Source organism: Nicotiana tomentosiformis, chromosome 12, assembly GCF_000390325.3.
Source record: "Nicotiana tomentosiformis chromosome 12, ASM39032v3, whole genome shotgun sequence".
NCBI classification, from domain to species: domain Eukaryota; kingdom Viridiplantae; phylum Streptophyta; class Magnoliopsida; order Solanales; family Solanaceae; genus Nicotiana; species Nicotiana tomentosiformis.
In genome coordinates, this window is record NC_090823.1 from 86,391,313 (window position 1) to 86,403,491 (window position 12,179).

The 12,179-nt window shown below is 43.1% G+C and overlaps 1 protein-coding gene across 1 annotated transcript; it reads left to right on the plus strand.

The window, feature by feature from the left end:
* Positions 1-11,017: 11,017 nt before the first annotated feature.
* On the plus strand, positions 11,018-11,515 carry LOC138902976 (uncharacterized). Its single transcript, XM_070190883.1, has one exon. The coding sequence runs from the start codon at positions 11,018-11,020 to the stop codon at positions 11,513-11,515; it is 498 nt and encodes a 165-aa protein (XP_070046984.1).
* Positions 11,516-12,179: the final 664 nt, after the last annotated feature.

Here is a 12,179-nt window from a genome sequence, read left to right on the forward strand (position 1 = left end):
AGTGGCAAGAACTGATCCCAAGCACCCCCCAACATCTATCATACAAGCGCGAAGCATATCCTCCAGTATCTGCATAATGCACTCGGACTGTCCGTCTGTCTGAGAGTGATATGTTGTGCTCAACTCAACCCGAGTACCTAACTCTTGTTGTATAGCCCTCCAGATCCGTGATGTAAACTGCGTACCCCAGTCAAAGATGATGGATACCGATACGCTATGAAGCCTGACGATCTTGTGGATATTAATTCGAGCCAACTGCTTGGAAGAATAGGTAGTCATCACAGGAATGAAATGAGCTCACTTGGTCAACCTATCCACAATCACCCAGACTGCATCAAACCTCCGCTGAGTCCGCGGGAGTCCAACAACAAAATCCATAGTGATCCGCTCCCATTTCCACTCCGAAATCTCTAACTTTTGAAGCAACCCACCTAGCCGCTGATGCTTATACTTCACCTGCTGGCAATTTAGACAGCAAGCCACATACTCCACTATGTCTTTCTTCATCCTCCTCCACCAGTAATGTTGCCTCAAGTCCTGATACATTTTCTTGGCACCCGGATGAATGGAGTACTGCGAACTGTGAGCCTCCTGAAGAATCAACTCTGGCAAACCATCTACATTGGGCACATATAACCTGCCCTGCATCCTCAATGCACCATCATTCTCAATAGCGACCTCCTTAGCATCATCGTGTTGGACCGTGTCCTTAAGGACAAGCATATAGGGGTCATTATACTGACGCTCCTTGATACGATCATAAAGAGAAGACCGAGAGACGACACAAGCCAATACTCGACTCAGCTTAGAAATATCCAATCTAACAAACTAGCTGGCTAAGGCCTGAATATCCAACACCAATGGCCTCTCTACCGTGGGTAGATATGCTAAGCTCCCCAAACTCTCTGCCCGGCGACTCAAAGCATCGACCACCATATTGGCCTTCCCGAAATTGTACAAAATGGTGATATCATAATCCTTAAGCAACTCCAACCATCTCTGCTGATGCAAGTTAAGATCCTTCTATTTGAACAGATGTTGAAACCTCCGGTGATCGGTGTAGATCTCACAAGGGACATCGTACAAATAGCGCCGCCAAATCTTCAAGGCATGAACAATAGGTACTAACTCAAGGTCATGGATAGGATAGTTATTTTCATGCACCTTCATCTGTCTGGACGCATAGGCAATCACCCTACAGTCCTGCATCAACACCGCACTGAGACCAATCCGCGATGCATCATAATATACAGTATAAGATCCCGAACCTGTAGGAAATACCATTACTGGGGCTGTAGTAAAAGCTGTTTTGAGCTTCTGAAAGCTCTCCTCACACTCCTCTGTCCACCTAAATGGAGCACCCTTCCGGGTCAGCCTGGCCATAGGTGCTTCAATAGATGAAAAACCCTCTACAAATCGACGGTAAAACCCCGCCAAACCAAGAAAACTCCGGATCTCTGTAGCTGAGGATGGTATGGGACAACTCTGCACTGCTTCAATCTTCTTTAGATCCACCTGGATCCCATCACTATATACTACATGATCCAAGAATGCCACTGAGTCTAGCCAGAACTCACACTTTGAAAATTTTGCATACAACTTCTTTTCTCTGAAGGTTTGCTGTGCAGTTCTCAGGTGCTGCTCATGATCCTCTCGAGTCCGGGAGTACACTTAATGACGAATGAGTTAAGATAGGGTCGGAACACACTGTGCATCAAGTGCATAAATGTTGTTCGGGCGTTGGTCAACCCAAATGACATCACAAGAAACTCATAGTGACCATACCGAGTCCTAAAAGCAGTCTTCGAGATATCTGGCTCCCGAATCTTTAACTGACGATAGCGTGATCAATCTTGGAAAATACTATGTCACCTTGTAACTAATCAAATAAGTAATCAATACGAGGTAATGGATACATGTTCTTCACTGTGACTTTGTTCAACTGGAGGTAATCAATACACATCCGCATAGAACCATCCTTCATCTTCACAAATAAGACATGAGCACCCCAAGGTGACACACTGGGCTGAATGAAGAACTTATCAAGCAACTCTTATAACTTCTCCTTTAACTCCTTCAATTTAGGAGGAGACATACGATTTGGAGGAATAGAGATGGGCTGAGTGCCCGACAACAAATCAATGCCAAAATCAATATCTTGTTTGGGCAGCATGCCTGGAAGATCAGCTGGAAACACATTTGGAAAGTTCCTCACTACTGGAACTGACTCAATTGTAGGGGTATCAATACTGACATCTCTCACATAATCTAGATACGCGTCAAAGCCCTTCTCAACCATTCATTGAGCTTTAAGAAATGAAATAACTCTGCTGGAAGTATACTCTAGGGTACCTCTCTACTCTAATCGCGAAAATCCTAGCATAGCCAATGTCACAATTTTAGCGTGATAATCAAGAATAGCATAATGGGGCGATAACCAGTACATGCCTAAGATAATATCAAAGTCTACCATGTTGAGTAATAATAAGTTGGCTCTGGTCTCAAAACCACTAAGAGCAATCAAACACGACCGATACACGTGGTTCAAGATAAGAGAATCTCCTACAGGAGTAGATACATAAACATGGGAACTCAAAGAATCTCGAGATATGCCCAAATACGGGGCAAAATAAGAGGACACATAGGAATATGTAGAGCTTGGGTCAAATAATACATACGCATCTCTATGACAGACCGGAATAATACTTGTAATATCAGAGTCGGAAGCAACTTCCTCTGTACGAGCCGGAAGAGCATAATATCTAGCTTGGCCTCCCCCTCTAGGGCGACCTCGACCTCCCTGACATCCACCTGGAGTTGGCTGAGTAGGTGGGGCGGTAGTTGGTGCTGGAATCATAGCCTGAGGACCCGGTGGAGCACGTGGTGACTGAGAAGTCTATGGAGGTGCACCCCTCCTAAGTCTGGAAAAATCCCTCACCATATGGCGGGTGTCACCACACTCAAAACAACCCCTCGGAGGGCGTGGCTGCTGTGACTGACTCGGGCCAGGTCTGTTGGACTGGCCACTAAAAGCACCCCGAGTAGGAGACACACTAGATACTGGCGGTGCATAATAAGGTTCCTAGGGCCTAGTAGGGACTGGAACACCACTGGCGGCTGGAAGAGCTGAATGAACGGGGTGACTCCCAAAACCCCTACCATGTCGAACTGCAGCTTGGGCACGAGCACCGCTCTAAGTGGCAGACTCTCAAGACCTCATGGCCTCTCTCTCCTCTCTATCCTGGGCAAGCATGCCTTCCAATATCCTAGCAATACTCACAACCTGCTGATAAGAAATATCCATCTCTAACTCTCTGGCCATACTAATCCGGATACTGGGGTGGAGTCCCTCAATAAATTGTCGAACCCTTTCTCAAACTGTAGCAACCAAGTTTGGTGTATGTCGGGCCAAATCATTGAAGCGGACTAAATATTCTGACACAGTCATAGCACCCTGGCACACCTGCTCAAACTCTGCGCGCCATGAGTCCCTAAGTCTCTGAGGGATATACTCTCTCAAAAACATATCCGAGAACTGAGTCCATGTAAGTGAAGCTGCCTCATCCAGACTACTTAACTCATAAGCACGCCACCACTGATAGGCTGCTCCTCTAAACTGGAAGGTGGCAAAAGAAACCCCCTCATCTCTGCTACGTCCATAGTATGGAGAATACGATGACACTCCTCCAGAAAACCCTGAGCATCATCCGTAGCCAATCCGTTGAAGTTAGGTGGGTGATACTTCTTGTACCTCTCAGAAGCGGCTGTCCTAGTCTCATACTGAACTGGATCTAGCGGATGCATCGGTATAATCTCTAAAACTTGGTCAGCCTCAACCCGCTGCTCTGGAGTATCGGCGACGGGAGTCTGTTCTCCTCCCCCGGCCTAAGAAGTGGCAGGAGCAAGTTGAATCAATCCGTCTTGAGCTAAGGTGCTGAACATGCTCAGAAACTGGGATAGAGTCTCCTGGAGAGCTGGTGCAGTAATAGGCACCTCAGGTGCCTGCCCTCCAGCCGGAGCTACTGGGGGCTCCTCTATCGCAGCGCGCGCGGGTGCTCTGGCTGCACCGCGTGGTCATCCTAGGCATCTACCCCGGCCTCGGCCTCTCGCAGCTCTAGTATGAGGCGTGGGTGCCTGGTCATCAGATCCTCCGGTATGGGTCCTCACCATATGTGAGAAAGAATAGAATACCGAAATTTAGAATTTTTAATGTCAACAAATTTCGCACGACAAGGAATCAAAGAAGTATAAATGTTTTCCTAACAGTTCCGTAGCCCCCCAAAGATAAGTACATACGTCTCCATACTGATCCGCGAGACTCTAATAAATTGGCTTGTGACTCACGACACCTATGAACCTAAAGCTCTGATACCAACTTGTCACGACCCCAACTCCCTCCGTATAACGTCGTGATGACACCTAATCTCTACGACTAGGTAAGACTAACAAATTGCAGAAAATAACAAGTAGAAATAAAACTTGGCAACTGAATAATTGGTAACAATGCCGCTCGACATGTACAATAACCAGTACTCTATAAATACCCGTCTTCCCAAAACCCGGAACATCATAAGTCATAAGCTTCTAAAAGGAAAATAGTATCTCTATACATATGAGTCTAATAAAAAATATATAGGAAGTGGTTGACATTGGGGAGAATAGAGGGGGACTCCGAGGTCTACGGACGCGACAAATATACCTTGAAGTCTCCAAAGCTGTCTCAACTTACTGGTAATGCAGCTGATAACGAGCACCTGAATCTGCACACAAAACATGTGTAGAAGAGTAGCATGAGTACACCACAATTGGTACTCAGTAGAGTAGTGATGACGTCAGGTCCGGGACCTACTGGGATATAATAACAAGATAGATGATATAATTAAAGGAAGTAAAACGGAGAATTTAACAAAAGGAATTTACAGAGAAATAACAACACACAAACAATGTGATAACCATAGGGGCGCTCCCGAGATACCGTCTCGTAGTCCCAAAAGTAAATACTCAACAAGGGATCTCCCGAGATACAGTCTCGTAGTCCCAAAAGTAAATATGCGAGGAGATCTCCCGAGGTACCGCCTCGTAGTCTCAAAGTAAATGTACATGGAGAACTCCCGAGGAACCACCTCGTAGTCTCAAAAGTAAATATGCAGGGAAAACTCCCGAGGAACCGCCTCGTAGTTTCAAAAGTAAACACACAGCTCAACCAATAAATACCATAGTTAACAACAAGAATTCAACAGTTAAGACTGATAAAGAACAAGAAAAAATAGGAAATCAACTAGGCATGCTTCACAGAGTTCAAATAAGCAGTTAAAGCACGTACACATGCAATATTAGACTAAACAGGATAACTACGCATATTGGAATAGCTCAATTAAGAATGAAAACCTACTAATATACATTTAAGCGGTATAACTCAAATTAAAGGAAACAAAAATAGGTTGCTACTCAGTAAAATAAATCGGGTTGTTCAACAAATAGCCCGTGTAAGTACTCGTCACCTCACGTACACGACGCTCACATATCACAACAGTACCAAATCCTAAGGGGATTTCCCCCACACATGGTTAGGCAAGCAACTTACCTCGAACCAAGCTCAATCAATCGATAACAATGCCTTTTTCACAAATATCTGACTATGAATGGCCCAAATCTAGCCAAAAATATTTACATATCATAAATACAACTATAATAGACTAATCAAATTAATGAAATCAAGACTTTAACAAAAATTTCGAAATCCGTCCTAAAACGTCGACCCGGGCCCACGTCTCAGAATCGGGCAAAAATTACAAAATCCGAAAGCCCATTCACTCACGAGTCCAACCATACCAAATTTATCAAAATCCGACCTCAAATGACCACTCAAAACCCAAAATCAAACTCTTCGAATCCCTAGCCTCAAACTCCCAAATTCCACCTTAAATATATACTAACTAGGTGGAAAAATAAACGGAGAAGCAAGATTATTGATAAACAATAAGCATAAGGGACTTACCTCACGAAATCCTTCGAAAATGCTCTCAAGAAATTGCCAAACCGGAGCTCAAAATAATGGAAATGGCCAAACTCTCGAAGTCTCGATTAAGTAGGTTCTGCCCAGGCATTTTCGCACATGCGGAGCCTGGGCTCGCACCTGCGCGTCCGCTTGTGCATAAGAATGAGATCTTATGACCAAACCACATACTCCCATCTGCCTCCGCATCTGCGATGAAGGGACCGCACCTGCGAGTGCGCGCCTGCGGAATCTTGTCTAGTTCTGCGGTCCATCTTCGCACTTGCGGTTCCTCTAGCGCATCTGTGGACATCCCAGATGCGGCATTTTCCATGCACCTACGACCCCTGACCAAACCTCCCAACTCCGCTTTTGTGATAAATCTTGCGCACGTGTGATCCCGCACCTGCGGTCTCCCCACCACAGGTGCGAAAATACCAGAAACCAGAAACTTCAGCCATTTGCCTAAGTCCAAATTCAATCCGTTAAGCATCCGAAACACACCCAAGGCCCCCGGGACCTCAACTAAATATACCAACAAGTCCTAAAACACCATACGAACTTAGTCGAGCTCTCAAAATACGTCAAACTACAACAAAAACACGAATCACCGTACAATCCAAACTTAATAAACTTGAAACTTCAAATTTCTACAACCGATGCTGAAACCTATCAAACCACGTCCGATTGACCTTAAATTTTGCACACAAGTCATTTTCAACATTAGGAACCTACTCCAACTTCCAAAATCGGAATCCAACCCCGATATCAAAAAGTCCACTACCGGTCAAAATTTCCAAAAATTTGACTTTCGCCAATTCAAGCCTAAATCAGCTACATACCTCAAATTTACAGTCTGAACACGCTCCTAAGTCCAAAATCACCCAACGGAACCAACAGAACTCCTTTTCGGAGTCATCTTCACACAGTTCAGACTACGATCAAAATCCTAAGACTTAAGTTTCCGTTTTTGGGACTACGTGTCCCAAGACACTCCGAAACAAAAAACAAGACCTCCTGAAAAGTCACATAAACAGAAACAGATACGGGGAAAGCAAGAAATAGGGGATCAGGGCTATTACTCTCAAGACGACCGGTCAGGTCGTTACAATAAATAGAAACTATATTAAAGTTTAAGAACAACAACAACAAACCCAGTGCAATCCCATATAGTAGGGTATACTAAATTTTGAAGAAATTTAAAAATAAAAAAAATAAAGAAACTCATAAAAAATAAAATATCTAGTATGTATTTACAAGTATAAATAATACAATAGAGTCAAAGATACTATGAGATACAACTATAACGTCCTAGCTTTTAAACAAGTAAAAAATTATAATTTTTGTAAAAATGTATCAAGCTATACATTTTACCTTCCTAAAATTAATTAATCGAGAAAGTTCATTGATACTGTAATTCAAAAGATTATTCCTAAATGTATATAGAAAATTACTATCAAAAGGCAAAACAATAAAAGCCGATAATTTAAGACGTGAAGACCAATAGCAATAATGTGATGACCTGATAGCTCATTTATAGTGTTATCCTTCTTTTCCGTGTTTTGAGACCTCGAATAGCTCTATTTAGCCTTCCTCGATTTATGCACGCAGTCCGTGTCTTTTTCGAAAAAAAAACGTTTATGTGAAAAATTGATGAAAATGTGAAACTTTGCCTTAAAACTAATTTGAGTTGACTACGGTCAGTGTTTTATATAAACGGACCCTGATCAGTATTTTGATGGTCATGGTGGGTCCGTATCATGATTTTGGACTTGGGCGTATGCCTGCAATCGAATTCGGAAGTCCATAACTTGATTTAATGTAATTTTATTGAAAATTAGCAATTTAAAGGGTTAAAGAAATTCTAAGTTTGCCCGTAGGTTGAATTTATTGCTATCGGGTTTGGATTTTGGTTTCGAAACTTGTCATAGGTTCATTTCAGTATTTATGACTTGTTTACAAAATTTGGTGCAAAACAACGTTGGTTTGACATGATTCGGATGCCCGATTGTAAAGTTGCATGTTCTTGAGTTTCTTTGAAATATCATTCATTTTGATGTCCAATTTATTGTTTTACGTGTTATTTTGGTGTATTGATCACGTGAGCAAGTTCATATGAAGTTATTACACTTGTGTGCATGTTTGGTTTTGAGCACCGAGGACTCGGGTGAGTTTCAGACGCATTTCGTAGAGTTTGGTAGTAGCTATTCGCAATTGCGACAAATGGCCAAGTCTGTGATGCTCGCATTTGCGAACATCCTGTTTGCAATTGCAAAAATGGCCCGGGGCAGCAGGGATTGCATTTGTGATCATTTGATCGCTTTTGCAAACATATCATTGCAAATGTGATGACAATATAGATGTGGGAGTTCGAATTTGTGATTGCTTCTTCCCATTTGCGGGGTTTGCATTTGCGAACCCCAGGTCGCATTTGCGACATCTGCGCCTAGACAAATAGCCAAGGGATGAAATTTTAGCCTAATTTTTCATATTTTGAAACCCTAAACACCATAGAGGCGATATTCTAAGAGGATTTTCTTCTCAAAAACTTTGGTAAGAACCTTTAATCTATTTCTTTTCAATTACCCATTACTTTCAAAGTGTTTTCAACATTAAATCTAGAATTTTTATGGTAGAAATTAGGGGTTTGAGTAGAATTGGGATTTTTTGTAAAATGGAATTTAGACATCAAATTGGAGTCGGATTTCAAAACTAATCACATACTCGGGCTCAGGGGTGAATGAGTGATCAAGTTTTGATTCGAATCTCGGGTTTTGACCAAGCGAGCCCGGGATTGACTTTTGTTAATTTTTGGGAAACGTGAAAAGATCTTAGCTCTATGCATTGTAATTAATTTCCCTAGTATTGCTTGTTGATATTAAGTCGATTTTGGTTAGATTCGATTAGTATGGAGGTGAAATTTAGAGAAAAGCCCCCAGTTGAGCTTTGATTTGCTTGCGGAGCGAGGTAAGTGTTGGGTCTAACCTTGATTTGAGAGAATTAGGAACCCTTGAGCTATGTGCTATGTGAATTACATGTGTAGTGGCATATATGCGAGGTGACGGGTGTATATACGTTGTCAAAATAATTGTTTTCATGCTTTCCCATAGTTCATTAATTATCTCATTCTATGTCTTAACTGCTACATGTTTTACTTGCTTTCTATGCCGTAACTTGTTACTTGTTATCTATTTACTATTGCATTGAAATGCTTGTTTCCTGCATGATTCCATGATTAATTGCTGCTAGCCTTACTTGTCTTACTTGCACACTTCAATTGTCATATATTTGGCTTGTCTTGTTGCTTTGTATTAATTGTAACATTCCTTGATTTGGTACGGGGTCCCTTTATGGCTTTGCTTTCATATTTCTTTAATCATAGAGATTATTGTGAATTGAGTTATTGAATTGATTACATCTATTAACTTTTGTTTATGGATCGAGTTGCACGCCGCAACGGGTGGAATAAGGGAGGATTGATATTGATATGGTGGGATCGGGTTGCACGCCTCAACGGATTTTATATGTGATTTTGATATGGTGAAATAAGGAAGGATTATGATATTGACTCTAATTATATGGTAGGATCAGGTTGCGCGGTGCAATGGATTTTACATGCTATACATGATATTGATATGGTGAAATAAGGGAGGATTGAGTTTGTACGGTGGGATCGGGTTGCGCGCCGCAACAAAATGTGTATTTTGTATTCATTTTTGCATTGTGTTAGCTTTCAGTGTTTTCATATGAACTTCCGAGGAATGATGTTTCTGGTTTTACTGATTTCGAGGATTGAGTTTAGTTTCATCAGTTAATAGCCTTACTTTTCCTGTGTTCCTTTCTTGTTATTATTATTATTATACAGTGTACAAGTTATTGTAAGTGACCCGCCTTAGCCTCGTCACTACTTTGTCGAGGTTAGGCTCGACACTTACAAAGTACATGGGGTTGGTTGTACTCATACTAAACTCTGAACTTCTTGTACAGATTTTAGAGTTGGTACTAGCGGCGATCAGTAGATTACTCGGATTGATTACTTGACAGAGACTTGGGGTATAGTTGCACGTCGTTTGCAGCTCTGAAATCCCCCTTCCACCTTATTCTAGCTATTTATTTCATTTGAGACAGTTATGCTTTCATGCAGACCATTATTTATATTACTCTAGTCGATTCTGTACTTGTGACACAAGTTCTGGAATTGTATGTAGATATCGTTGTTGTTATGATATTCTCAATCTATTTCAGTTTATTCAGTTTCTTGGTTATTGTTTAATTTGAATTGTTAAAATGGCTAGAAACCTATTTTATCTTTGGGTTGCCTAGCAAGTGAAATGTTATGTGCCATCACGGCCCCGAGGGTGGGAATTCCAGGTCGTGACAAGTTGGTATAAGAGCATTAGGTTGCCAAGGTCTCACGAGTTACCAGCAAGCTTAGTAGAGTCTAGAGGATCGGTACGGAGACGTTTGTACTTATCTTCCAGAGGCTATGAAGTTTAGGAAATATTTCACTTATTCCCTTCTATATCGTGAGATTTAATTCTATCATTGATGATTGAACCATTCTATTTTTGTTCTCTTGCAAATGGTGAGAACACGCACTGCATCTATAGCCAGACAGAGTCGAAGCCCCATATGGCAGCTACTACTAAGAGCAAGGGCCGAGGCCGAGGCAGAGCTTAGCCTAGAGCTCGAGCAGCAACACCCGCAGTGGAGCCTTAGATTGATCACGAGGAGGAGGTTCCAGCTCAGACTGTGCCTGTCGGACCAGCTCATGTCCCAGAGGGGTTCATAGACTCTCTAGTGCTTTATGACGCTCTAGTCTGTTTGGTGGGCCTTATGGAGAGTGTGGCCTAGACCGGTGCATTTACAGTGGCACCAGCTGTCTCTCAGGGTGGGGGAGGAGCACATACTCCCACTACTTACACCCCTAAGTAGGTGGCTCCCCAGTATCGGACTCCAGCAGCCCCGCCGGTAAGGGTGGTTCAGCCGGTTATTGCGGCACAAGCCGGTGATATGCCCGCTATGTCTTCTGAGGCGTTGTTGAGGTTGGATAAGTTTACCATTCTCTTTCCTGTTCATTTCAGCGGTGCACCCTCTGAGGACCCACATGATTATCTAGACCGCTGCTACGAGGTGTTGCAGAGCCTAGGTATCGTTGAGACCATTGGGGTCGATTTTGCAGTATTTCAGATGACTGGTTCCTCTAAGAGGTGGTGGAGACATTATATGTTGATTAGACCAGCTAGGTCGCCTGCACTTACTTGGGATCAATTTTCACAGCTATTCCTAGAGAAATTGATACCTGTCACTTTGAGAGAGGATTACCGCAGGCAGTTTGAGCGTCTTCAGCAGGGTAGCATGACTGTTACCCAGTACGAGACTCGATTTGTGGACCTAGCTTGCCACGCCATTATCTTGCTTCCTACTAAGAGGGAGAGAGTGATCAAATTCATTGATGGGCTCACTTTCACTATCAAGCGACAGATGGCCAAGGATGTTGGAGATGATATTACTTTCTAGAGGGCTCTAGATATTGTGAGACAGGTCGAGATGGTTCGTGCTTAGAAGAGGGGGCGGTGTCTGTTAATAGGCCTCGTCATTACGGTAACTTCAGTGGTGCCTCATCTGGAGGCAGGGGTACTTTTGGTAGAGGCCATCTCCCCAGACTATTTCAGTCAGCGCTTCAGGCATCTCACAGTGATTCAAGGACTCGTGGCCCTTATGTACCTCATTCTGGGCAGCCAGCCTACAGTGCACCATCAACTCCTATCAGTTCTCCTCTGATTCAAAGTTATCACCATGGTTATCCATCCCGTTCAAGTCAGCTACAACTTCAGTAGCCACAACAGCAGGATGGGTGATTTGAGTGTGGAGGTACGAATCTTATTAGGAGGTTCTATCTGAGATTATTAGGAGGCATGCCACATCAGAGTTCTCGTGCCATGGTCCTGGTACCAGTTTCTCCACCGGCCGCTCAGCCAGCTAGAGGTAGGGGCCAGGCAACAAGAGGTGTTGGTCAGACCATTAAAGGAGAAGGTCAGGCCATTAGAGGTAGAGGCCATCCAAATAGAGTCCTTCCCAGAGACGTAGGTCAGAGAGACGGGGCCCAACCCTAATTTTATGCTTTCCCAGCTAGGCCTAAGGCCGAGTCATCTGATGTCGTTATCACATGTATTGTTCTAGT

Coding starts and splice junctions, on each gene's coding strand:
- LOC138902976 (XM_070190883.1), top strand. CDS start 11,018: ATGTCTTCTGAGGCGTTGTTGAGGTTGGATAAGTTTACCATTCTCTTT.